Source organism: Vigna radiata, chromosome 6 (genome assembly GCF_000741045.1).
Source record: "Vigna radiata var. radiata cultivar VC1973A chromosome 6, Vradiata_ver6, whole genome shotgun sequence".
NCBI classification, from domain to species: Eukaryota; Viridiplantae; Streptophyta; class Magnoliopsida; order Fabales; family Fabaceae; genus Vigna; species Vigna radiata.
The window spans coordinates 28780479-28805213 of NC_028356.1; the positions used below are offsets into that span (position 1 = coordinate 28780479).

At 35.4% G+C, this 24735-nt stretch overlaps 1 protein-coding gene across 10 annotated transcripts in view; it reads left to right on the forward strand.

The window, feature by feature from the left end:
• The window catches only part of LOC106765003, a 34291-nt gene extending 9556 nt beyond the window's left edge, over window positions 1-24735 (forward strand). For 2 of the 10 annotated variants that reach the window (XM_014649476.2, XM_022782369.1), the window contains exons 3-10: window positions 1763-1937; window positions 7935-8050; window positions 8681-8740; window positions 9102-9252; window positions 16469-16535; window positions 20037-20108; window positions 23488-23553; window positions 24083-24217. In XM_014649476.2, the coding sequence (XP_014504962.1) occupies window positions 1763-1937; window positions 7935-8050; window positions 8681-8740; window positions 9102-9252; window positions 16469-16535; window positions 20037-20108; window positions 23488-23553; window positions 24083-24217 (842 nt within the window). Of the gene's footprint in view, window positions 1-1762; window positions 1938-7934; window positions 8051-8680; window positions 8741-9101; window positions 9253-9869; window positions 10058-16468; window positions 16536-19904; window positions 19963-20036; window positions 20112-23487; window positions 23554-24082 lie in introns of those variants that run through there. The other 8 variants (XR_002668258.1, XR_002668261.1, XR_002668260.1 and 5 more) reach the window with 8 other exon arrangements.

Sequence of the window (24735 nt, forward strand, 5' to 3'; positions counted from 1 at the left end):
TATATATATATATATATATATATATATATATATATATATATATATATATATATATATATATATATATAACCTAAACCTTCACAATATGTTTACTTCACATTTCTCACTTTCTCATCAATTGAAGCACAATTACTCCATGCAGGAATTATTCCTTCCTCCAATATCACTTCCATTTCTAGTGATGTGACCTTAATCACCTTTCGCTAATTCCATTTTAGTCTTCAAATTATAAACAAACCAGAATTCTCTTTGGCAAGAAAAAGAAAGCACGCTCCAAGAAGAACAAAAAACACTCTGACAAGAACAAAAAAAAAATACAAGGTAGCACCATTAATGATTGCTGTGAATGCTGCGATGGCCGACAACTGGGAAGCTAGCACATGCGACAGCAGCATTGATACTTCTATGGCTGCCAACGATGGTGATGGTTGTTTGACAGCAGCTTTAGTGCCAACATTAGAGTGCAGCATCAAAAGTAGTTTGCTTCTTTTTTATTTGTGAATGGGTTGGGAAGCCTAGCGGAACAAAAGAGCCATACAAGTTGTGCTTCTTTTGTGGGTTAGATTGGGTCTTTTAGTCAACAAATGGGATGTTTTAATTCTTGAACTCTAGTTGCCCAAACTGAAATTGTTCTATGTGGCACATGATCCTGGGATTTCATGAGCAACTGTTCAATCCAGCTAAGATTGCATCCTCCAATCTGTGGTGTGCTTTAGCTTGCTCACATGATTCTGGGATTTCCCGAGCAACCCTGCAGTCTAGCTAATATTGGTGCCTCCTCTGATCTGCTGCATGCTTTAGCTTGCTGTGTCCCCCAAATTCGTAGCATCGCACAAGTATGCAAGTATACATGCTATGCATTTATATAATAGTTGTAACAACCAATTAAAATGGTATTTTGTTGAAAGTACTTAGCAATTCTGATTGTGCATTTCCATGGTGTTAAACTTTTAAGTTTTGTCATACTTTCTTTGGGAAGGGTGAGGGAGAAGGTAAACTTTAAATTTTTCCCCTGTTCATTTCATTTTCTTCAATATTCATAAATTCAATTACATCAATATTAGTTTTCACTGCACAACCCTTGGGGATAAAAATTAATTAGCCTAAGTTTACCCTCTCTAACCACTCCAGCCCCTCTGCATTTACCCGTGTCCATTGTTTTGAGCTGAGCATGGTTATGCTGTGTGTCCTGGATGGACATGGTCAACTATGGACAATATGGTCAGCAGCCACATTCTGATGCAATCACAGCTGAGATGTTCTAGCCACATCATGTGATGCAGCCATAAATTTTGAACCCTGCCAACAACTAATGTATTTATTTGCCCAATATTTGATTGAAACTAAATAAATATTTTTTTGAGCTACATCTCTGAATCATACATCAGTTGTTAAATACTGAATATTGTTTGAGTTAATACTCAATATATAGATTTTGCAATCTTAAGTATTAGTAACGGACTCAAGGGCTATTCAAACAGACAGTGGATGGAACACCAAGACTATTGAAATTTTTTTCAACAAAATAGCTTTGCATCTTAAGAATTTTGACATACTATCTATGTTAGTTATTCCTTCGAATTCTAACATTTATTGTTATATTTTTATTTAAATACTTATTTAAATTTAAAATATACATTTATTTATCTATTGTGTTAACTTTTAGATATATTTTCAAGATTTACAGTTCTTGATTTTACTTTTCCGTTCTTTTAAAGTGTTTCCCATTTTAATTTTTGCAATAACTATTTTGATTTGGCAGTTCAGGCAATTCCTTTGTTTGAGACTGCTTTTACAAGATGTGCAATTACCTTGATACTGTCATATTTGTGGTTGAGATGGAGTGAACAACCAGTATTTGGAACATCCCAAGTTAGAATCATTTTACTTTTAAGGGCCCTTACAGGATGTATATCAATGTCAAGTTTTATATATTGGTAAGTGGTCATAGTATTTTCCCTCTCGATTTAATTATTTTCAACATTTCATTTGTTCTTTTGAGATTTTTTCTCTATTTACCCCTTCAGTATTTGTCTTTCTATTTTAATAAAAATGTCATAATTTTAGAATATTTTGATACCGGATGATATTTTTTTTTGCACTGTTAGTTATTCATACACTATATATATTTTAAAGCTCTTGGGTTTGATAAGTTATTGGTCTAATTCTTAGAAGTACAACATTAGATAAAGGCTTTTCAAAAGGATTCTAATTTAGTATGTTAAGACAATATTCTTCATATTAAGTTTTGTAAAATTTTCATTCGTAATTTGACATCATTAATGATTTGCTCCATAGATAGAGTTCAGTGCAACTCACTTCTTCCTTTCCAACCTTTCAATTTTGTCAAACTCTAGAAAAAAGAACATTCATAGGAAACCACGTGTGCCAAATAGAATGAATACTCCAAACTGAACAATTCTAAGAAATTGCAGCTCGGCAAAGACTGCTTAGACAGATTTTGCTGCTGTGTTCACAATTGAAACCAAGCTATGCTAGGCATTTCATTGCTTATGTGGTCTGCATTTTCTACTAATTCACATTTGAATCTCAAATTGGATTGAACTTTGCAATTAAACTCAGTTTGAAACTGATTCACATACACTAGAAAATAATATTGAAATTTATTATTTAGAATTAATTGAAAATACATTCTCATATCCTCTATTTGTAACAATCTAATTCTCCTAAAAAGGGAAATAGAGAAACTAGGAAACAAAATAAAATAAAAGATTGTATATCTATTTTCTCTAATTAGGAAGATTCTAAAGAAATCTTCTCTAATTACAACACTCCCCCTCAAGTTGGTAAATGAATATCAATCATTCCCAACTTGCCTACAAGATCTTGAAATCTATCCGAAGGAAGCCCTTTTGTAAAAATATCCGTTATTTGAAGTTCTGTAGGAACATGAGTTGCAATCACAAAGCCTCTGTCAAGATTATCTTTGATGAAATGTCTGTCAATCTCAATGTGTTTGGTTCTATCATGCAGTACTGGATTATGGGCTATGCTCATGGCAGACTTATTGTCACAGTGTAGTTGTATCGGGTTCTCCACTTTGACTTTAAGATCATCCAAAATGATTTTCATCCAGAGTCCTTCACACATTCCTTGAGCAAGAGCTCGAAATTCAGCTTCTGCACTAGAACGAGAAACTCTATCTTGCTTTTTGCTTCTCCATGTTACCAGACTATCTCCAAGAAACACACAATACCCAGAAGTAGATTTTCTGTCAGTAATAGAACCTGCATAGTCAACATCAGTATATATCTTCATAGTCAATGTGTCTTCCCTTTTGAATAATAGCCCCTTTCCTGGACTTGACTTCAAGTATTGAAGAATTTTGTCAACTGCTTGCATGTGTCTCTCTCTTGGATCATGCATAAATTGGCTCACAACACTAACTGCATAAGCAATGTCTGGTCTTGTGTGTGATAGATAAATTAATTTTCCTACCAATCTCTGATATTGGGTCTTCTCTACAGGAGCACTTTCTTCACATCCCATTTTGTGATTCTGTTCTATAGGAACTGTTGAAGTTCTACATCCCAACTTTCCTGTTTCTTTGAGGAGATCAAGTACATATTTCCTTTGGGAGATGAAAATTCCTTTCTTGGAGTAGGCAACCTCTATTCCAAGAAAATATTTGAGTTTTTCTAGGTCTTTCATTTCAAATTGAGCTGCCAATTTATCTTTTAATACCAATATTTCTGTTTCATCATCTCCTGCAATAATCATATCATCCACATAGACAAGTAATAGAGTGAGTTTACCTGTAGAAGAATGCTTTATGAATAGAGTATGATCTCCTTGGCTTTGTCTGTATTCCAAGGAAACCATTGCTTTTGTAAATCTTCCAAACCATTTGAAAAAGAAGAGCTCTGGATACTTCAAGAAGATGACGATTCTTTCTTTCTGCAACCCCATTTTGTTGAGGGGTATTAACACAGGTTAGTTCATGAACAATACCATTATGAGACAAAAAATTGAGAAATTCATGATTCACATATTCAGTACCATTATCAGACCTAATTCTTTTGATATTTTTTCCAAATTGATTTTGGACAAGATGGAAAAAATTAACAAAAATTTGAAAAACTTCGGATTTATTTTTCATAAGGTATGTCCATGTAACACGGGTACAATCGTCAATAAAGGTAACAAACCATTTGGCTCCAGAAATAGAATCTATGACAGGACCCCAAACATCAGAATGAATTAAATCAAATGGAGAACTACTCTTTTTATGACTAATAGGATAAGATGCACGATGGTGTTTTGAAAATTGACAAATATCACAATTAAAAGACTCAACAGATTCTTTGGTAAACAAGTGAGGAAATAAGGACTTGATAAGACTGAATGAAGGATGCTCAAGCCTTTGATGATGTAACCATATTTGGGATTTTGCCCACGTCTCAGATGTTGCTTGTTGACTCATGATTTTCGTATTGCTTTGGTCATCAAACTTTAAAAAATACAACCCACTATGCTCCTTAGCAGTTAAAATTGTCTTTCCCGTGGCAAGGTCCTGAAAAACACAATAAGTTAGAAAAAATGTTACTGAGTAATTTAAATCCTTTGTGAGTTTTTGCACAGAGATAAGATTGTTAGCTAATTGAGGAACATGTAAAACATCCTTCAATACAATAGATGAGTCCAAAATTATATTCCCAGAGCCGCATATAGGTATACCCTGACCATTCGCAACTGTAATAAGTTGTTCTTTATTTCTTTTACCATATGAGTCGAAGGACACACTAAAAGGTGTCATATGATCAGTTGCACCCGTATCAAGGATCAAAATACCTTGAGACACATGATCGACAGTATTGAGACAAATCTTACCTTTTATGGACAAAGTGCATGATCCAGAGGACTTACTCATTGATTAATCCATTGCTTTCAAAGGAATAAGTTTTTACTTCAAATATCCCGTAGAACGCAACGAGGGAGTCTCTAAGACGATGACGTGTATGGGTCACACCGAGAAAAATGGAGCAGAACTTAAACAACCAGATCTACTCAAGAAAAGGTCAAACGAGTCGTCGCAAACCCTAGGAACAGACTCAGGAGTCTCCGGCGACTCTTTTGTGGCGGTGACGGCGAGTGGGTCTCGCCGGAACAAAAGAAGCAAAACTTAAAACTCAGATCTGCTCAAATACAGCCCAAACAAGTCGTCACCGACCCTAGGAATGGACTCAGGGCACTCCGGCGACCCTGTCTGTGGTGGCGTCGGCGAGTGGGTCTCGCCGGAGGTAGGCGCGTGGGCTACACGCGCCAACAATGACAGAGGCGCGTGGCGGCGCGTGGCGGCTCTTCTGACGGAGCGACTTCCAACGTTGTGGTTGTCGGAGTTGGGCGCACCTTTCTGCCCTATCAATGACCCCAACTGGCGACGGCGGCAACGGCGGTGGTCGGACAGCGGCGGCAGCGACTCTGCAGTGGAATGGAGTTCCAAGATCGGAAGCTCTTGATACCAAGTAGAAAATAATATTGAAATTTATTATTTAGAATTAATTGAAAATACATTCTCATATCCTCTATTTGTAACAATCTAATTCTCCTAAAAAGGGAAATAGAGAAACTAGGAAACAAAATAAAATAAAAGATTGTATNTCTATTTTCTCTAATTAGGAAGATTCTAAAGAAATCTTCTCTAATTACAACACATACAATTTTATTCTAACTCAGAATTTGCAATTAAACTCAACATTTGAAACTGAACCCTAGAAATTTGTCGCAGTTGGTTTTATTCTAACACACTGCCTCAAGCTAGAGCATATATGTCATGTGTACCAAGTTTGTTACAAACATACTCCATTTGAGGGCCTCTAAGGGACTTATTGAACATGTTAGCTAGCTAATTATTTGAGTTGACAAAATAAGTAGGAACGACAAAGAAAACCATAAAAAAAATACCGAAAATGGGCTAAAAGGCACTATTGGTGTTAGGGGCTATACAGTATATGAAAGAAAGAGGTATAGGAGAGGAAGAGAAGGGGACTGAATGGTAGAAGACAGGGGCTGAATGGTAGAAGGCGGGGAGCGAGTTGGCCGAACGGTAGAACGCGGGGAGCGAGTTGGCCGAACGATAGAAGGCGGGGACGGTAGAAGGTGAGGAGCAAGTTGGCCGAACGATAGAAGTCGGGGAGCGAGTTAACCGAACGGTAGGCAAGGGGGGATGACTAGGCCGAACGATTGGAAGCAGCGAGGAAGCATCCTAACTGCCACAAGAGTTAGGATGGGCGGAAAAATAATTAGAGTAATAAGAGAGATATTCTGAGAAGATGTTCAGCAGAAGTTAATTAGAGTAATCAAAGCCATATCTTAGGATATTATTCGGTATAAGTTAAATATAGTAAATAAGACTAAATATATTTGTATAAGTTAATTATAGTAAATAAGGATATTTTCTAATATTCAGTACTGGTTTGGGCGGGTAATATTCAATATAAATAAAGGGGAAGCCTAGGGTTAAAGGCATACTTTTGATTTGTGAGTTTTGTAAGAGAGGTTACGCTCTCAAGTAACTGGCGGAGGTTATGCTCCCAGTTATTGGTTGTTTTCTTTGATTCAGATATTTCAATTCAATAAAGAGGTTTATTCAGCTATTTTCCTTTGTTCCTTGTCTGTGAGAGTGTGAGAGGAAGCATTCTAGTTACGGTCCATACTCGGATATGTAATAGTCGTTGTGGGAAGTATCCAGGTTGGAGCATAATTGGCTGGGTTGGAGCCCGGTCGGCTGGAGTAAGCATGGTCGGCCAGGTTGGAGCGGTGAATGAAACGCGGTGGTCACTGGGGGTCGCCGCTCTTGATCACGATGGTCACCGGAGGAAAGGGATGCTCAGTGACAGAGAAATGGGGCACATTGTGGCCTACGGGGGAGAGAGGTAACGAATAGTGGACAATAGTGAAAGAGGCACTACAAAGAACTGAAATTAGTAGAGCAGGACTTAAGTACTCAAACACAAGTGTTTTAAAGACAAAATTGTTACGTTCACTGACAAGCGGCAAGGACATTGGTGGAAGAAACTAAAAGAACCTGCTCTGATACCATATAGAATTGTATATGTTCTGAATGAATTGTGTCTAATGTAGACCGCACATCATGTATATATAGCATAATACTGAATCAATTATAATAAATACACCTAATAATTAGGAATCAATCATCCTAATTTCCGAGGTTATGTAACACCTAGTTCCCTAAAAATCTGTAATAGCTGATTTCATTCTAGTAGGAACAAATTTATGACCACATCTTTACCTAAACCAAGGCACGTGCTAGACAACTTTGCAGTGATCCATGTGCCTCAAATCGATTGGTGATGAACTTGCGGGAATTGAATGTCTGGTCATACATGATGAATGTGTTGATACTATTCTTGGAGTTCTCCTGCAAGAATATTCTTTGGTAATTCTATCATTGAAAGTAAGTTTGAAACACCTCCAATAATGACTTGAAGAGAAAACATTTCCCCCTTCCGTAAATTATTCACAATCATATGTGAAACCCTAACTCTTCAAGCTCACAGGACTGCAGCAGTTATGCTTGTCGAAAATGTAGTCGCCCACATTTTTCTGAATGCGGTGTTCATGGCTATCGCTGTCGGGGCTGTTATGACATTAAGCTGAAACAGTGTGTTCCTAAGACAATATGGATGCTTTATATGTCGGAGAAAAAGGAATGAATATAATAAGTAGAAGATATTTCATATTCTCTAATAACGAAGATATGATGTGAGAATAAATAAAATCGTTCCTAATAATGCCTATATAATCTAGATATCCTCGCTTTTATAGGATTAACTTCATATTTTTAGTTATAACAATATCATTGTGATCTACTGTATTTGAATTTTTTTTTTTCTCATTGAGGATTTCATGGGTTGCCAATTACAGTAATAAAACAATGTGTTATTTTTCAGCTCTCAAAGGCTGCCTTTCTCTCAGGCCATTGTATTGAACTCAACAGTTCCTATTATGGCTTCAATTATGGCCAGGGTCTTTTTGCATGACAAATTAAAAGTTGCTGATATTGCAAGTAAGATGTAACAGTTCTTCTCTGAAATTACCTTGTATTTTAAATTTATGAAATAGAGGGAAGCTTTAAAGTCTGATTTTCTACTTAATTATTTTTCAGTACCTTTTCTCCGTTACTTGTCTGTATAACGTATTACTTTGATACTTCTAGCTTTAATTCTTGCAATGCTATTTCCTTTTTAGAAAGCAGTTTGCAAACTGTTAACTGTTATATATTAATTGTAATTATCTGTAACAAAATTATGAGATCTTATATCTGATGTCATCTTTCTGTTTATACAATTCAGATATATTCGTTAAAGATGAGGTAGAATATGATGTAAAACTTGAAACACTGAACTGATAAATGCCATTCTACGTGGGCAAGTTTGTCAGACTTCAAAATTCAAGCAATGTCAACCTATATTTGCATATAAATTCTTAACAAGTCAACTTGTAGTAAGATATTTATGGCCTACACAAGAAACAACTAAATAAAAAATTCTTAATTATTTCATAATTCTGAATTTACTAGTATAAATTTCATATTACGCTACATGTACGAGGTTAGAAAAGTTCTTGTGTATTTAAGTTAAGCATTTAATATCAATTGCAAGTACTGATTAATTAATTCAAAGATGCTGTTGTTCAGGTCTTGCTTGCTGTTTTTTTGGTGTGCTGTTCTTCTTCCGAGAAGCGCTTGCTACAGAAGGTATGATAGTTGTTTCCAGTTCTTAGTGTCGTAATTGGATTTTCCTCTGTATAATTTCATTGGTATCTTTTTGCTTTCAACTATAATATTCTTACATTTCATATAAACTTTAGAATACATTGGGTTTTAAATTCAATTTACTGGCCAAATTGTCGTGAGTTGTATTGTGAATGCCCCACTTTAACAAAACGGAGAAAAGACTATCCACAGGCCTTTGAACTGTTTGTTACAGGAGGTCTGAGGTAATACTTTGTCTAGATGGTAATTGATTGCTGGCAATATAGCCTGCACCATCTAGGTTCACTAGAATGGTAGATATACTTTAACTACTCTTCCTAATTTCAGAATTTAAATTTTGCAGGATACTTTGTCAAAGCTAAGGAAGCAAGCAATGCACATGCTAAGACAGGTCATCATATATTTGCAATTCTATTGGGTCTCTTTTCATCAATAATGGGTGGAACTAGTTACTGTCTTATTAGGGCTGGAGCTAAGGCATCCGATCAGCCTATGTAAGATTATATTTTTGGTGCTTTTGGATTTTCTTATTGACCAAATCTTGCGTTCGTTTAATCCTTAGTTTTCTTCAGTTCTGTTTATTTTGATCTGTGTTGTACTTGATTATTAGATTATTAGAATACAACATCCTTCTCGTGTTGTTACTTTGACTGATTTTAAATATTTTGTTCCATCTACTGTTACTTTTTTGCATTGTATGCTGGTTATGTTTGATGAAAAGTAGGTCCAAATTAATTTCTTAGAAAGTTTATCATGAAATGAAAATTCTATTTGTGTATGCTCTTTTCGTAGTGTGAATACACATGATCATAGTTGTCAAACTCACGAGTTAAGTTAACTGAGACAAGATTACGTTTCTACACATAACATCACAATTACCTCAGAATCAACCTCGCTTTTGCTACAAACTCGCTTTTACAACCGAGTTAGCAAATTAGGAGAACTTTTTTAAAGCCCAAAACAGTTGCCACCATAGTCGTTTGGTGTGCAAAAGTGAAAAACTCACTTGGATTAGAAAATTAGGGTCTCACTTTTGCATCTCACTTGTATGTTTGTACTTCACTTAACCACTGCACAATCGTCTCCTTGTTGAACTGCCGTTCACTTGCAGCGTCATTGTCCGCTCGTTGCACTGCCATGGTTGTCTCCATTAGTTCTTCTCTTGTGTTGTGGTTGTCTTCTCCATTTCACAAGGTGGGACTTTTATTGGTCTACTACACTGCACCATGTAGGAGGAAGGGAATTTTACTATGGGAGGGTGGTCTGCTGCAGCTGCAGTGTTTAGGAGAGGAAGGAAAGGTAATATATTATAAAATTTATGAATTAGGAATTAGGTTTTTTATTGTCACCTTTTAATAGGATAGGAATTATTTTAAATTATTTATTAAATGTATAATTAGGGATAAAATTAAATTATGTGTGAGAATACATCAAATTTAATTCAGACCAATCCAAGTACATAGAGCACTTTGAACTTATATAATTGTATGGACTTATTTTTAACTATTTTACTTAATTATTCTATACTAATATTTGAATTAGTATGTTATTTATAATTTTTTTTCATGAGAAATAAACTCACTCTCATGAGTTTATGGAAACTCGAGTTTGATAACCTTGCACATGATAATATATCTGGTACTATTCTCCATGATAAATATGGTGATACCTTTTTCTTTAGTGGCAAAGATGGCATTTGTTCGTTTATGTATAGCCATGACGATTCTTCAACAATGACCTCTTTATCAACTGGACGTCAAAAATGCATTCTTTTTAATGGAGATTTGCAAGAGATTTATATGGAGCAACTTCCAAGATTTGTTACTTAGAAGGAGTCTTCTACGTTGGTATGTTATCTTTGCAAATCCTTATATGGCCTAGAATAATCTCCTAGGGAGAGCCTATGTCAGATCCCGAGAAATATAGAAGACTAGTTGGAAAGTTGAATTATCTTACAATTACTTGTCCTGACATTTCCTTTGCAGTTAGTGTGGTATGTCAATTCCTTAATTCCCCATGTGAAGATCATTAGAATGCAATTATTCGTATATTAAAGTACATTAAAGGATTTCCTAGAAAAGGATTTGAGGTGTTTTTTGGGTCTCATGGGTTACTATAGAAGACTCATAAAGGACTATGGGAAAATAGCTTGACCCTTGACAAACCTCTTGAAGAAGGGGTAGTTTGCTTGGTCATCCCAAGCCAGTGAGGCTATGGCGAAACTGAAGGAAGCCATCACTACGACCCCAGTGTTAGCCCTGTTTGACTTCACCCAACAATTCCATACTGAGTGTAACGCTTCTAGCAGAGGTGTAACAGCACTTCTCACCCAAAATAAAAAACCTATTGCATATTTCAGCAAAGCCCTGTCAGAATGCTAACTTAGTAAGTCCGTCTATGAGAAAGAGCTCATGGCTTTGGTTATGGAAATTCGACACTGGAGGCCCTATATCCTATGTCAGAAATTCCTGGTGCACACTGATCAAAGGAGCCTCAAATATTTGTTAGAACAAAGATTCACCACCCAAAATCAGTAGAACTGGTTGGCCAAGCTTTTGGGTTATGATTTTGACATCATTTATCGGTATGGAGTGACCAACAGGGTGGCATATGCTCTGTCACGGAAGGGAGAGGAAAGGGGGGAAGATGAGATGGAAATGAGGGTTATAGCCCGACCCTATTGACAGGATTTCCAAGAGGTTTTGCAGGAGGCAGAGGAGGACGAAATCCTAAAGAAGATCATGGAGGAGGTGAGAATGGATCCCAATTTGCACCCTGCATATACCTTGGAGCATGACATGCTCCACTATAAAGGGAGATTGGTGTTGTTAGCTCGATCAGTTTGGATCCCTAAGCTTCTGGCAGAGTTTCATGCAACGCCTACAAGGGGACATTCATGCAAGGTGGCTCAATCTCTTTATGGATGGGAATGAAGAAGTGAGTAACAGAGTTTGTGGCTAGTTGTTTCGTTTATGAGCAGCACAAGTATTTGGCATCCTCCCCTCAGGGTTTGATGCAACCCTTGGCAATATCGCAGGCCATTTGGGAAGAAGTGAGCATGGACTTCATAGTCATAAGCAAGGACACGATGCAATCCTGGAGGTGGTAGACAAGTTGAGCAAGTATGGACACTTCATTCTCCTTAAACATTTATACACAGCTAGGACGATAGCAGTGTCTATAGTTAGCAACCGCGAGCCTCTATTTTTAAGCCTTTTTTGGAAAGAGATATTTAGGTTGCAGGGCACGCAACTGCATATGAGTACGACCTACTACCTAGAGACAGACAGACAGACAAAGGTGTTTAAAAGAGCAACCCAAGAGCTAGAGTTCAATCCTACCTTGGGCCAAGTACTGGTACAATACCAGCTACCAAGGCTCGACTAAGTACAACCCATTTGAGACAACTATACTAAGAGAAACTGTAGTAGCAGTTGTGGTGCAAGAACTACAAACACAAGATGAGGCACTCAAGCAATTGAGGTTTCATCTTGCAAGGGCACAAGATATGATGACCAAATAGGCAAATCGCAAGCGGAAACCAACGACGATGAAGGTGGATGATTGGTTTACCTTAAAATTAGGCCTAACAAATAGACCTCCATGCCAACGAGATTACACCTGAAGCTGTCTGCACGTTATTTTGGGCTGTTTAAGGTGGTACAACAGGTTGGAAAGGTGGCTTTTTTAAACTACAACTTCCGGACACAACGAGAATTGATCCAATGTTCCATGTCTCAAACGAAATTGCCGGAGGGTACCAAGCAGGTTGAGAAGGATTTTCCAGAAGAACTATAGGCAGAAGGACCAGCATTTTGGCCCCTCAAAATTTTAAATAGAAGATAGAATCAGCAAGAGGACAGGGTGGTGCCACAAGTTTTAATTGAATGGCAAGGAGGAAAGAAAGGAGCGACGTGGGAAGATGTCTTGACCATACAAGAGCAATTTCTAGACTTCAACCTTGAGGACAAGCTTGGACAAGAGGCAGTGGGTAATGATAGGATGCTGAGAGTCTACAAGAGAAGGTAAAAAGGGAATGAGGCTGTTAGGAGAGTAAATAGGGTGTAACTGTAATAACAGTTAGATGGCGGGAAAAGGGAGCTCATATAAAGGGTTGGGAAACTCTTGTAAGAGTTAGTTTTTGTGAATTCATTGTATAGATAGGACACATTTATCCTGTGGAGGGGGAATTGCTCCCTTGGAGCCTTTGAGTGTACAATTTGACGAAGTAAGGTAAGAATTAATTAGTTTTCTATCTTTTATTTCTAGTGTGGCGTGTGTGAGTGAGGAGATTAGATAGATTTCTTGCTAAGAAACCTATCAGAAGGTCTCGTGAAGTGTTATGAAATAGTGACAAATTGCGGGTGAGAAATACTTATACCCTTTTTTAGAATTATGTATCCTAAAATGACACTTGTGAGACTTAAGTGATAATTTGTTGACCTCAAGACTAAGATTGTGAACAAAATAGGTAGTTTCGAAGACTAGAGGAGTTAAGGGATGGAAAAGTTGACGAGGGAACACAATAGAGTGACAATATAGCACACTGAGAACATCACTACAAAATTGTTGAGAACATAACCATGAAGTAAAAGAGTTTGAGTAATTTGAATAAGGTTTCCTATTCTTATACTTTGTCACCCCATTTTGATAAGGGGTATGCATTGGAGCTTTGGTGAAGAATACCATGGAAAGTCATGAAAGTTTGAAAAGTATGAGGGAGGTGTTTACTAGCATATTCACTACCAAAAATACGAATAGAAGCACGAAATTCATTTTTAACTTTATTATAAAAGTATTGAATTATGGAAAACGACTTAAAACGATTCTTCATTCATAAAACAATTACATTGAGAATAATCAATGAATTACAAATATTGAAATCTTAAAGTAGAGTTAACACAATTCGGTCCCCAAATATTTGATGGAAGAAAACTCTTAAGAAATGGACTATGACTATGTTTTCCTAATTTACAGGATGTACATGACAAAGTTGACAATTTAGATGTGGTACAAGGTGTTGAAGCTTATCAAGGTTAGGATGACCCAATTGAGCATAAATTAGAAGAAGGAAACTAAGAAGGCATTGATAATATTAAGAAGTGGAGTTTAAGCCTAACTCACCCCCACAAAACCGGCTTGTAAGGTGAGGTTTGTACTCCATTTATATATTATAAATTGGCCTTATCTCTAGTCGATATAGGACTTCTAACACACCCCTTTCATGCCAAGGTATAGACATCTCGAGTGTGAAAGTAGAATTAATGGGTGGTCCGATATTGGCCTGACAATGGGTGGAACAGAATGCCCACATAGATCTCGCTAGGATAGGCTAACTTGCCTTATCTCTAGTCGATGTGGGACTTCCAACACACCCCCTTCATGCCGAGGTATAGACATCTCGAGCGTGAAAGTAGAATTAATGGGTGGTCAGATAGAAGCCCAACAATGGGTGGAACAGAATGCCCACATAGATCTTGCTAGAATAGGCTCCAACCATGGCTCAAATACCAAGTAGAAAATAGGATTGGTTTTTATACTAAATCATAAAAAAAAAACATTCTCATATCCTCTATTTGTAACAATCTAAGTCTCCTAAAAAGGGAAATAGGAAAACTAGGGATTCAAAATAAAATAGAAGATTATACATCTATTTTCTATAATTAGGAAGATTCTAAAGATATCTTCTCTAATTACAACAATGAATTTTGTGTGTTTAGAATTTATAGGAGAGAGAACATATTACAGGGTTACTCTCTTTTAGGTTAATAACATAAATATGCTATAAGTCTAATTGATTATGATTACATCCATATCTATGATTCTAACACCAAGCCAATGATTTGCCTTGTAAATATAGTTGGTGCGTGGTTACTTGTGAAAAACCATGGCAGACAAATTTGTACAAATTTATATAAACATACATGCTTGAAAACAAGAAAAATGACAAATATTTTAAAAATAGCGTAATGGCAATCTACTGTCACAGTATTTATAAAATTCTCATGATTGTCATCACATAAAGTCTTCAACATAATTCATAAAAACATTTGTGTTTAATTTATTAATTTGAGGATTCTTTGCTTCATTTTTTGGGTGCTTGATATTCTCCTTTAAATGGACTGTAATTGGGAACAGTATTTTATAAGTAAACATTAGAACAGGAAACAAATAGCTGCTTTTGGAATTAAAAAAACAGAGAACTATAAAAATAGAGCTGCAACTAGATTAAGAAGAACATGTGTAAAGAGGAGGAAAGGATAACAAAAAAACAAATGTAGATTAAAGAAACAAAAAAAAAAAGAAGAAAAAAATGGAGAAGAACTTGGTTTTAAGATTTTGGTCGTTGGAACTTGTCATTGTTGCAATTGATCATGCTGGAGTAAGTTATCACCATAAGTTAGAGTTAACGATAGAGAAAGCTGTTTCTCTAATGCATTCACTAGTCAGGGTTCTCACTCTGAGAAGAAGGCTCTAATTTATAAAATAGGGATCATTCTATCATGGAGGTTAGTGTTATAATACAGTATATGTGTTGGGGACAACATTCACTTTGTGATCCAACTTTTAAGGTTGAGTTAGATTCAAATACAATATTTTAAGATTGCCTTAATTTCATCTTTGAGATGTGGTTTTCGCAAATCAACAATAGATACGCCCAATGTGTAGTTCTGATAAAGCTTGGGCAATCCTAACAATCCAAGTCGGTATTAAGGCTTTAGAAATCATAAGTTTTTTTTACATAAGAGGTTGTTATAAATATTACTGATGGACGTCTTTAATCAAGAAGTCGATCACACTCTTTAAGTCTCAAAAGACTCAAAGATAACAAAGAATGGTATACGTATTATTGAATCAATCAAAGAATTCAATGTACAATCTGAACTCTCAAGGAAGCCTAATCTTCCTCCACTGGACAATGTTCCAGTAAACTCAAAATACAGAATAGCTACCCTTCCCCTTACAAACTAACTTCTATTTATACTCTCCCTTTCCCCCTAACTAACAACTAACTGATGTCACTCTGCATCCTGCCTTTATTTCTCCTTATCCTTCGCTCCTCACTTTTTCTTTCTTTCATATACTTTTAGTCTTCTATCAATTACACTGAAACGTACTAGACCCATCATAATAAGATATTTATGTTTCATAAGCCTCACCAAGAAGCTTTTTGAAATTATCTAAAATTAACTCAGAAGTTACAATTCATAAAGATATTTTATGTCCAAAAGCATTTTCTGAACGCCTCCAAAATTGAAAGATGAATGTAGCTTATTTCAGGTCGCACTCAATATATTTTAGCTTTTAAATTTTTTGGTAAACATGAAATTATAATTACTTAGTGTATTGCATAAACACTTTTAGAACAAACACTGATGAGATTTTGTTAATTAGCAACTGGCCTTATTAAGATGGATTCTAATCTTGTACTAACACGCTGACTCTTTTAAGTTAGATCTTTATTGTCATAGATTTTTTACTTTAACTACAGCTTTCTTTTTCATTAACTATATTATGAGGTTAGATTGCATATAACGGATTTTCAGTGTAGTAGAGAACAAGAGTGGTTGGATATTAAAGTGCATATTGCTTGCTGTTTAAATATTTTCAGAAATTAGCTTTGAGCACCAAATATTTGTGGTCTTGACAATTTAGTATTGGAAACGATGTATTTGTATCTTAGTTATACGACTTTCCATTTTATTGCAGGTTAACTGTCTTTTCATTTGGCTTATTTGCTAGCCCTGCAATGGGAATATGTACTTATATCTTTGAGGTAAGTACATACTTCGATGAAACTATTTCTTTAGTCAATGGTATTTGGGGTATACTTTCTTGAAGAAGTCGCCATCAGTATATGAAAGAATGCACGTTTTAAAATTTATTAAGATTCCAATGTATGTATAATATTTATGTGTTTATCATTAATAATTAATCATTCTAGTTATTTTCTTTTCTTTTGGCTAGATTAGTTCATTGTCTTCTTTTGGCTAGGGATGCAGCTTGGAAAGGCTGGGAACTGTGACCTTTAATTTATTCAAGCTTAAGATGACCTAACATCCGGGTGTGAGTGGAAGTAGTAAAAACCATGTGCTTCTAATCCAATGCAGCAATCATTCCTCCCATACTGATGGAAATCAAGTAGCATTGGAAGGTTAACACATATAGAACAGTTTAACAATACAATTTCAGACACAAGACTTTCAATCAGAGATTCTAAACGACATAGATGAACATGTAAAGAACAATACCACAGGAACAAATAAGTACTAAAGAATAGAATTAAGAGCATATGACTAAATGAATAACAAGAATAGGCATGAATAGTTAATGAAGATAAACAATATAAGAACATAGAGTAAAAAACAAGATTAAGGAGAAAAGGGGAAGAAGAGTTAGAATCACCACTCCACTCCTAAGAATTCAAGATAAGACTCCAAATATATAAGATCAGTTTCAGGTGTTTCAAGCTCTAAATTTTCATGCGACTCAAAGAGAATTACAAGCGGAGGAGATTGCTATTTGTGTTTCAAGCTCTAAAATTTAATGACTCAAAGAGAATTACAAGAGGAGGAAATTGCTATTTTTAATAAGACATCTTACAAATTCAAATGAAATGTACAAGAGATAAATCCTGTATGAATTTTAGATCCTAATTCTAGACTCTTCTAAGTGTTTGGCCAAAAAACTAATAGAAGAAGAAGAGGGAAATTCAAATTTTAAAATTAAAATGCAATCTTCAAGGCTACATGGTCAAATATCTAGCACTCTTTCTTAAATAAAGAAAATATCATGTTCCATGTGCTTTGTCTTCTCATGTAAATTTAGAATTAGGAGAAAGATTAATAGCAATTAGATTGTGTTGTAATTAGAGGAAAATCTTCCTAATTAGAGAAAATATATATAGAATCTTCCTAATTAAAAAAATATTTGTAGGATCTTCTAGATTATTTTTCTATATATTGTTTTCTTATTTCCTTTTTTAAGAAGAATAGATTGTTACAAATAGAGGTAAAGAGAATGTAATAGACATGAATGAAAATAATAAAAGTCATTCTCTCTTTCAATATGATATCAGAACTCCCGATCTTGGGAACTCTCTAATCCTATAGAAACTCACTAGATAGTTGTCAAATACATTCTTAGATATCTTAAGGGCGTTGGTTCTTATTGTCTGCATCTGTGTGTTGCCTTCCTCTAAATCATTAGGCTTGCTGGATCACCCTGAGTCCATATCCACCTTCTGCTCTTGGTTTCTAAATCACTTTGTGGTTCTCCTATGTTTTTCTCTTCTAAAACCCTTGGTTTCTCTCTCCTAAATCCTTGGTGGTTTTTCTTTTTATCTTTTCAACGCTTTTCGCATTCTCTCCTTGCTCCTACCCACTTATCATGTCTTCAAGGGCTAGAACATCTTTTTCCAAGAGTCCTTCCATAACTCAGATGCAAATTGAGTAGGCTTTTGTATTGACAAGATATCCATTTCTATGTTGTCTTTATTTGTGGTGACAATTGGATTTCCAAGAAAAAAAAATGCAAAATGTAGTGGTAAGATCTAATGCAAAAGCAGAGTACAAAAATATGGCTTCTACTACTTGTTAGCATATTTGAGCCAAATATTTTGACAAGTAGTAGAAGCCATAGTTTTGTACATATGGAGTCCAATGTTTGTATGCGCGTGTATAATAGCTCTCATCTAACATGCTTTAGCATATTAGCTCAAAATTGCTACATAATTTATAATAGAAGAAATATGAGCTAAGCCAAAAATATAAATAAGAAACAATAACAAACTAACTAGAGATAAAAGATAAAGATAATATATGTAACAGTAATGCTATAGTACATTGTATTATATGTGTGAGCGTGTGTGTGTGTGTTTTTCTATTGTTTAATACACAAGTAATGGTGGTAAAGGCCAACCTTAAATAGGCTTAATTTGTTGGTGGTGTTGAAAACTATAAATTTCGCTAAATGTGTGTGAGCATGTAAGAGTGTTGTATGATGGATTGTCAATGGTGGACTTGGGTTGCATTAATTGTTCGTTGCAATGGCCAAGCAAGCTAAGTCATAATTGAAATTTAGCACTTGGGGTGCTACGTTCTTAACTAGACAAAGTGTTCTGATTATCCACTATAACTTTGGGAACTAGTAGTGTGGCAATTGCTGAGAGGAGATTATTGTAGGTTGTATAATTGTACCGTTGCAGAGGTTAGGTGTGCTATTGTGTGATCTTAATTAGAAATAATTGTGTTTTGGATTTCAACTATAATTTTTAGTGTATGGTAAACACATGATCCAACAGGGTCAATAAGCTTTGTATCTATTGAAGAAATCAAATAGAGAGAAAAATAAAGAACTTTATTGACCAGATCTTAAAATGTACAGAAGATGATGAACCTTTGTTACAACAAGTGTAGGTTAGAGGGTCATCAGTAGAAAGGTATCCATTATTACTGACTAATAGGAGTCCCATGAAGTCAACTAGATCTAACAGATTCTTGTACTAGACAAGCAAAAATCACACAAAAAAATAATCTTTGCTACGAATATCACTATCCAAACAAAGGAAAAGTATTAACTGGAAAAATATAGGCCCACTTTTTTATTGTTTTCATAGTTTCCTATGTATATCTTCGAAGACATAAAAAATGAAAACAAGTCTTTTGTAATTACAACTTAAAATATCGTTAAATAAAAAGGCCTTTAAATTCTACTTTTCAAATTGCAGCCCAAATATGTAATTGAACTTTAGCTACCATAAAAATACATTCAATGGATCCCAATTATGAATTCATAAATTCTGGATTTTCCATAATGGAGGGTTATTTGTACTTATTTTATTAAAATGTTCTTATATTTAATAAAATAAGCAGATTTCTACTGCTTTTTTTTTTTTTTTTGTCTAATATGCTTATTTTAATATTAAGCAGTTTTGTAATAAGCATCCTCTCTACTTCTCATATATGTGGTCATGGTAAAAGGTGTTTATTTTGAGAACACTTGTTTTAAGTTTAAACAAACTGTCTTTAGTCTTTCCAGCCACGTACTATGTGAAACTTAATTTTCTGAGTTTTTAACTCATTCAGCATAATGGAAAAAATGTTCCTCCATTAATAGCTTTATGAATAGATGTTTTTTATGCAAGGCTACGCACCAGAATCATGGCAAATGTTGCTTGTTTAAGTGATTGTCACGTTTCCATAGTAAGGATCAACTGTATTGTACCTCATATATCTGAAAATTTTGGCACTTTACAATAACTTGTCTCCTTTTGCAGGATTTTGTGCTACCAGGATTTCAGTCTATTTTGCTTATGCTTGTGAATAGTATTATGGGCTTCTTTGCTGAGGTGAAAACCTAAACTGCATGGTGATAGTTTGCTTTTTTCTTTGAAAAATAAATAAGCAGCAACTTTCATAGTACAGACAATTGGTGTGATTAAATAATGGTCTTTTCATGCTGCTGTGGAAATGAGGACTACATACAAACCTCTTTGCTGAGGTGAAAACCTAAACTGCATGGTGATAGTTTGCTTTTTTCTACGAAAAATAAATAAGTAGCAACTTTCATAGTACAGACAATTGGTGTGATTAAATAATGGTCTTTTCATGCTGCTGTGGAAATGAGGACTACATACAAACCTGTTTTCTGTAGTGATGGATAGGCAGATGAAAATAAGATAGAAAAATGCCATTAAGAATGGTTCTGCTGTTGAGACTGATATAGACCTTGCACTTCATTACTCCATGGTTCTGCTCTTCTGTTGAACTATATTTTGACTGTAGCACTTCCCAAGGGTTTTCTCATTTACCGTATAGGCTTGTGAAACGATAATTTATGTTTCAACAGTCTTACGTGACATTTTCTTGTTTGAAATTTTAGAAGATTTAGCTAGACAGGAGAGAAAAGTAAGCAAGCTACTCAACAGTATAACCTTAGTAAGGTTGGAATTGGATATAGACTAGTCTAGGCTAAGGCTCATCTCGAACCACATGTGGGTTATTTTTTAAAATTTGAATTCTGAGCTTTGGTCTAACTATTAACGTTTTGTCTTTTTTTCTGGTCTAACAATAACGTATTGTCTTTTTCCTCAAAGCCTAGATTGCCTTTCTAAAAGGCCTAGCATAACTTGAAAGCCTATTTAAATATCTACTTTGTAATATGGCTGTTGAATAGGCTAATGGGCAAATAATTTAAATCAACCTAGTTTAAATTTTTTATGGTCTTAGGATATTCAAATAAACATTTAATATATTGAAAATATATTAAATTGGATGGTGTAAATCCTGATTTTTTGAGCTTAATGGGCTTTGAAAAGCCTCGGCCTAGATTATTTGCTAAATTGGTCTACGTCGTGCCTAATATGGGCCAAATTATAGGTTCTAACCTATTTGTGCTAGGATTTTGAAAGGCAAGTTTCTTTCACTAATTAGAGCTTATGTTGGCACTTCGTTACTTTGTTTTTCAAAATGATCATTGGAACCCTAAGCAAAGAACCAAAGTTCCATAGAAGTTGACCATGATGAACAGTTTTTGTCATTCAGTTTCTTTGTCATGATAATGGAAGTCCTAAAAATAGATAATACAAGACCAACAACTTGAAGGAGAAGAAAACATAAATACGAGGTCAGAAATAAGTGGTTTTATGCCTAACTTTGCAAAACTAACTTACAAGGTGAGGTTTACACCCATTAGATAGTTTGTGGGTAGTCTAACTTCGGCCCTTTAGTGGATGACACATCATAGGTCCAACAAACCTCACTAGGATAAGCCTAACAAAGTGGCTCTTTCTCAGCTTCCAATTGTAGCATTACCAAATTTCTCCAAACCTTTTATGGTGGTGATAGATGCCTCTAGTAAAGGATGGAGGGGCTGTTTTGTTACAAGAGGGTAGGCACTTGGCATGAGTCTTGTGTGGGAGGACATATTGGGTATTTCTGAGCCTTTTAAAGGATTTTCAGTGTTCTATATTGGGAAGGGATGAGAAAAGATATTAAAGATTTTGTAATGCAGTGTGAAGTTTGCCAACGGAATAAGAGCAAAACATTAGCCCCTACTGGATTACTGCAACCATTGTCAGTTCTTACACAGGTTTGGTCCGATATTTTCATGGACTTTATTGGTGGATTACCAAAGGTCAAAGGAAAAGACATGATTATATCCATGTGTTTGCTTTATCAATGCGTATACTGCAATGGAGATAGCACAATTATTTGTCAAAGAAATTGTTAAACTTCATCGTTTTCCAATGTCAATAGGTTTTATCTAGGGTCGAGTTTTTCTCAGATAGTTTAGAAAGAATTGCTTAAACAGGCTGATGACAGCCCTCTAACCAAAGCTCCCATTACAATAGGCATGGCCAAGCAAATTCAAGAAGACTCAACCAAAGAAGGTGAAGTTAAGCTCTTCTTTTCTTGGGCCATCATTGAATAATTTTGGGCTTTGTATTATGGGCCTAATAGTGTTTGATTTTAATTTGAGCCTTGTATTTTAGGCCAAGTAGAATAGGGTTTTGACTACCCAAGTCAAAAAATGGGCAAGGCTCATTGTTGACCAAGTTGGGACGTCCACATCATAAGTTGACCAAGGGGTCAACATTTTTAGCTAGCTTGGTGGACAAGGGAGAGCGGACGGCCTTGACAAGTGTCACACTCCTATTGGAGAGTTTTTCTTCCTAATTAGTGGCCACATGTCACTCTAGGAATGGAAAGTATTTTCCATAGGTAGTAGCCACATGTCACCCTCTCATTTGAAAGGATTTTTGCCACTTGTCTCCTTTCTATTGGAGAGGAATTCTCCTTGCTGTCCAAGCTAGCCAAGGTGGCTCCTTTTGGTTAAAGTTTCTGGCCATTTTGAGACACCTTAGCCTATAAATAGAGGTCTCTCCATCATGTAATTACCTTTGATTTTGAGTAAAATTATGTTGTCATTTTTGTGTCATACTACTCTTTTAAGGTCAACTCAAGTGGTCTCCTCTAGCCACCTTTCTCCAAGAGTTGGCCTAATCTCTTTTAGATCATCACTAAACTCCTCCTTCACCATAAAACCAACCAAGGCCGAGACACACCTTTCTCCAAGAGTTGGCCTAATCTCTTTTAGATCATCACTAAACACCTCCTCCTTCACCATAAAACCAACCAAGGCCGAGACACCTAGCCTCTCTTCCCATCATTCTGCAACCATCAAGAAACAAAATATGGTTGCTTGATCTAGTCCTGCAACTGAATATAGGATAGTGGCATCTCTTTCTTGTGAACTTGTGTGGGTGAAATAATTTCTTCAAGAATGAAAGTTCTGTGAGATCCAACAAATAAAGATCTATTGTGATAATCAAGTAGCTCTCCACATTGCTTCTAACCCTGTACTGAGTGGGAGGACCAAACAAATAGAACTTGGTTGTTATTTTTATTCAAGAAACGATGTGGTCTAAAGAAGTTTGTACTTAGTTTGTTGAATCCAATAATCAACTAGCATGTGTTAACAAAATCTCTAAGAGGACCTCATATTCAATTTATATTTCCAATCTTGGCACATTCAATATGCATGCCCCAACTTAAAGAAGAGTGTTAGAATAATTTATCTTGATTATATAACTTGTTTATTTAGGTCAAGTAGTCTGCCCGAATTGATTACAATATCCAATCGTAGATTCTCAACTATATGTTCACCTGAATCAACATGCAACATAGCTCTACTATATGATGGTATTGTTACTAAATCTTTGGCAGGTTTTGTTAGCACGCGGACTGCAACTTGAGAGAACCAGTAAAGTTGCTAATGTTCAGTACTTGGAGGTATACTTCTCTCTTAAAAGCTGGTTGTTCTCTTTTTTCTTTTTTTGATTTGACTGTGAAGAACTATGTTTCTAATACCAAATTATTTGAAGGAAAATGGTTGCGTGCATATATTTTTTCCATTCTTAGTTTTTAGGATATTTTACTTGGATCAATACTAAATAAGTCATTATCATACTCAAACGGGTATTGAGATGTTGGTTTTGGAACAACTGTTTTAGACACCCTAACCATTAGAGGCCCTTCAGTGTTATTAGTAAGTTCTATTGTACGTGATCCAATACATTTAGTCTCTTCCTGGTTAAACATGATTAAACTTTTTTTCTCTGGTAGTCATCTTACCAATGGTTTATGCATTGATACAGTCAATAGTATCAGATGATGATATTATTTTTTTGCTGTCATGTGCCATGTATCAAATCCTGTGCACCAGTGTCATTTAGCAATTTACATGTTAATGCTTTTGTGGAGTATTTCCTTTTGATCCTTGAATTGGAGGATAATACAGACCAACATTTCTGTGTTTCAGGCAGGCCTAAGGCAATTATGCAGCCTTGCTTTGACAAGATTGGCTCCATCCTTTGAACGCCTCGTTGGTGTTTCACTTATTGTTATCTCTGTGTGTTGCACCATGTATATAGGACCTGATAAGGAGACGGAATGATATAGATTTGAGTGATGTAGTTGCGCAGCTTATATGACGTTATTATCATCTGTTATATTGAACTTGTTTATATAAAGTCTAGTCTTAATTGGTCTATTTTAACTCTTTATCAGTCTCTGTTTGTTCTTAGTTAGCTGCTTCAGTCTTCAGATTATGGCATTTAATTGTTTTTAATCAAAAGGTTTAACTTCAGATTATGTAAGTTTTAAAAACCCAAAAGTAAATTGTACCGATTTCTGAAAACACTACCCCTAATGTAAATAAGCATATTATGAAACCATCAAATAGTTTTTTTCTCAATCAAATCCCGATTTGCCAAAGCATTGACGTATCAGTTACCTATCTGAAAATATGAACAACTCTAAGATCCATATTTGAAAAAAAAAAAAGTTGAAGCATGTAACCCCTTTTTCTTTTGAATTCCATCGAACAATGAGGCTTACTAAAAGTTTGTCTATCAAAGACTCACTCCCATTCCAACCATAGCCTGTTCAAACCTATAAATTCTGTGAGTTGAA